The sequence below is a fragment of the Dendrobium catenatum genome, unplaced genomic scaffold (genome assembly GCF_001605985.2).
Source record: "Dendrobium catenatum unplaced genomic scaffold, ASM160598v2 fragScaff_scaffold_972, whole genome shotgun sequence".
NCBI lineage: Eukaryota > Viridiplantae > Streptophyta > Magnoliopsida > Asparagales > Orchidaceae > Dendrobium > Dendrobium catenatum.
In genome coordinates this window covers 144,301-147,966 of record NW_021319434.1, presented here as the reverse complement: position 1 = coordinate 147,966, position 3,666 = coordinate 144,301, and the positions used below count along the sequence as shown (strand labels likewise).

The following is a 3,666-nucleotide window of genomic DNA, read 5'->3' as shown; positions in this document are numbered from 1 at the left end:
TAAAATCAAGGTGAATATGATTTTAAATTTAGTTTTAAAAAATAGGATAATTATACATTTTGTGTATTCTATTTAAATTGTTTATAAACATATTATGATGTGAATTAATTTTAGGAAGCTATTTAAAATAATTATATATGAAATTATGACAAAGTATTGAATATTTGGATTAATAAATATTTATTCATCATCTTCTTCTTCATTAGGAGACTTTGGAATGGGGAATATTGCGAGGAAGTATTAACACATTATTGCTAATACATGATAAGTTAGGTTAAAGAATGATATATATCATTAGAATTAGAAGAAATGTAAAGAAATTATAATTACGAGCGGCTTTAGTACAATCCGCATCAGCGGCTTGGATTTGGGTTTAATGAGGACAACATAAGATTTTTCTGTGAATGTTTTGGATGAGGTGTCATCTTGATATTTAAGAAACTCCTTTTCTTTTTTTACCATCTAAATATTCGCTACTTTCTTTGATTATTTTCTGTAGGATGCATCTTTGATAAGGTATGTCCCTCTTTGTACAGGAATACATGTTGCACAATCAGTTATGGATCTCAACATTGACAACACATGAACATCCTTTTGTTTTGTGATTTCCCACAAATTTCTTTGTTCCTTTTAAAGTACCTTAATAGTGAGCATATTGGTAGCTTTTGCTTGATTCTTGGATGAGCTAACTTGTGCAAAGGTTAGGCTTGCCTTTAGTTAGGTTGGGTATGTACTGGGTACGCAAGAGCAAACAACTTTAAGATTCAGTATTGTTTGATCTCAGTAGGGGACTTCACTTCGAACACCAGGAAGTCCTTCTTAGATGTTTTTAGCATTTTTGTTAGTCTTCTTGGAGACCACGGTCTCCCATTGCTCTCTTCAGTAATTAGGGGTTTTCTTCCTTTCCTTTTTTTCCCATACCCATTTTGATTACGACGAATAGTGAGTAAGAAAAAAAATATCTGCTTTCCTATACTCTCGCGATGACTTCGGTATTCGCGGCGGCCACCTCGCCGGTCTTCACAGCCGGTGTCTCCTCAGCTGCCGACGTTGTGGGATTTGGGGGCATACGGTCGGCTCCCGGGTTTCTGGGCTTGTCGTCGAAGTTCGCATCGGGTTTTGGGAGATCTCATGTTCTCTCCTTGCGGAACTTGAAGATTCCCGTAGGTTTCGTGACGAATGGGAGGCGTACTCCCGGCGTAGCTTTCGCCACCGCTGCTACGGAGAAGAGTATTCACAATTTCACCGTCAAGGTTGGAGCGCCACCCCTCTTTAAAACTCAGTCAGATGCACTATCTCTATTTCGAACTATCACAATGATTGTTTAGATTTGCTTGGGTGATATTTTTTTTTCTTGTTCAAAAGGATAGGGTTGGAATTCAATTTTGGACCTGTTTAGTTGATTGAAGTTATAAAGCGTATTTTGGAAAGTTGTGAATTTTAATATATTCTGTTATTTGGTTAGGTTTACCTAAAACTCGTCATTAATCTTAAAGACTACGAACAATTTCAAACACTTCAAATGATGATTTCATGTTGGGGTGATAAAAAAACTATCAATTTCTAAAGCATGTTTTCTATTTACGAGCAACCAAATGAGCCCCCATATGTGTTAGTTAAAATATAATCTAATGTGATTCAACATTCTTAATTCCATCCCACTAGGGGCTGTTTGGTAGCACCCAGGATTTGATTTAAGTAGTATTTCGTAAATCTGCTAAATCCGGATTTTGGAAATCCAGAGGGGCCTAAATCTTGAAAACTGTTTGGTAGCATTCATGATAAATGCTATTAAATCATGTGTGACTGTTTTGCTACATAACGGATTTAACGAGCAAACGAACAAAAAATAGGATTTTGGAAATCAGGCTTTCATTTGCCTTGGGATTTGATTTTGCTCTAATTCGCCCCAAATCCGGCCTAAATCCTGCTACCAAACAGCCCCTTAAGCTCAGTGGTTTTGCCTTCCCTTGTTATGAAAATTATAATGAGTACTGGAGCTACTGTTTCAAATGTTAGAACCCGAGATGGATGAATTTTCTCGCTTCTCTTTTGCTGTTATTGGAGACTTTAGCTGAGTTATACTTCTGCTTAAGCAAAGTGGAAAAAGGCGCATGGAGCAAGCTATTATTTTTCACTTATTGAATGATTGGCCGGAAGAACACTAACATGATGGATATATTGGTCATGGCTGTTTATATTTTTTATAATTTATAAAGTATCTATTAGATAATTTATTTTACTTATTTTCCACCACTTACCACCCATCTCATTAAACGCACCATCAACTATTCCCCATCAAGAACCTTATATTTGATGCTATAAAATAATAAAAGCCATGTATATCAGTATATGGAAGAACTTTAGGGGAGAGCTAATGATGAGTCTGAAAGGCTCCTCTTTTTTGAGCTAGCGAGTCAGCTTTGTATGAGTGAATCCTCACATATTATGGATGAGCAAGTCTCTATAGTTTTGAGTGAGTGATCCAACTTATTTCATTTAATTTTTCTTCATAATAATGAATCTCTTATCCTATCTAATTTCAATTCTATTTTTTATCTTTTTAATCTGGTTTACATCAATAAAAATACACTGGGTCATGAGCCATTAGCCTTTCTTCTTCTAAAGAGATGCAAAGGTTCAAATCCCTTTGAAAGGGTAGTGTGTACGCAAGATATGTTTACTCTGTATTTTTATTGTTATTTGTAGTGTTTCCTTGAGAAAGTATGTTATTTCATAAGTATCTATGCTATTGGTGCAGGATATTGATGGCAATGATGTTTCCCTTAACAAATTTAAAGGAAAAATCCTATTGATTGTTAATGTTGCTTCAAAATGGTAATTTTTCTTCCTGTGAAATTTATTCTCTATTTTGTAGTTAGTATTTCTGATTGCTTGATATCCTTATATCAATATGACAGCGGGTTAACAACATCAAATTACACAGAACTCTCCCACCTTTACGAAAAATATAAAAATCAAGGTACTTATTTTTAATCTTAAGTGCACCTCATTTATATTTTTCATACATATTTTCCATTGTATAGATTTCTTTTTCTTTTTTTTTTTGTTGGCTTGCATCTGAAAGTTAGGCTGTGCTGTTTTATGATGATTGAAATAATCATTAGAAGTTGCTTTCTAGTTTCTCTCCTTTATCAGTCAAATAAATGGGTTATAAAATAAAGTGATATGAGTTGTCCTATAAGAAAGACATCAACTGTTGTATAAAAATCTTCCCTCAACAAATACAAATCCTGTCATTATTGTAATTGATATCTGAACTATCCTCTCATATAACATATTCATAACTTATTTTACCAAAAGTTGTAGTGTCCACAATTTTTAGCATCATCTTTATATGGATAATTAGGTGCAGTTAAATGATGGATGGTGGTATATTTTATTTTGAATAGTTGCGGAACTGTAGGTCGTTTTTAGTGGTTCCATGCATTCTCAAGCTGTTTGTTATGTAAAGACATCACAGAATATTTTACGTTCAAGCTTTCTCAAAAATATCTGTGATGGACCGGACCAGCCGGTCCATCCACCTTCAACACCGGCCCGAAAAGGGCCGGCTCTTGTTTACTGCAGGCGGAGAACCCGCCTGCCTGGGCGGTCGGCCGAAGGGAAAGAAGGGGGGCGGGTGGGCCCAAGGGGCCCACCAAA

General features: G+C 35.5%; 1 protein-coding gene across 1 annotated transcript in view; it reads left to right on the top strand.

Annotated features, from left to right (window-relative positions):
• The first annotated feature begins 954 nt into the window (after window positions 1–954).
• LOC110113114 (putative glutathione peroxidase 7, chloroplastic) overlaps window positions 955–3,666 on the top strand; it is a 15,989-nt gene continuing 13,277 nt past the window's right edge. The window contains exons 1-3 of the mRNA XM_020845545.2: window positions 955–1,253; window positions 2,762–2,838; window positions 2,922–2,983. Coding sequence (XP_020701204.1) covers window positions 984–1,253; window positions 2,762–2,838; window positions 2,922–2,983 — 409 coding nt within the window. The 5' untranslated portion in view covers window positions 955–983. The remainder of the gene's footprint in view (window positions 1,254–2,761; window positions 2,839–2,921; window positions 2,984–3,666) is intronic.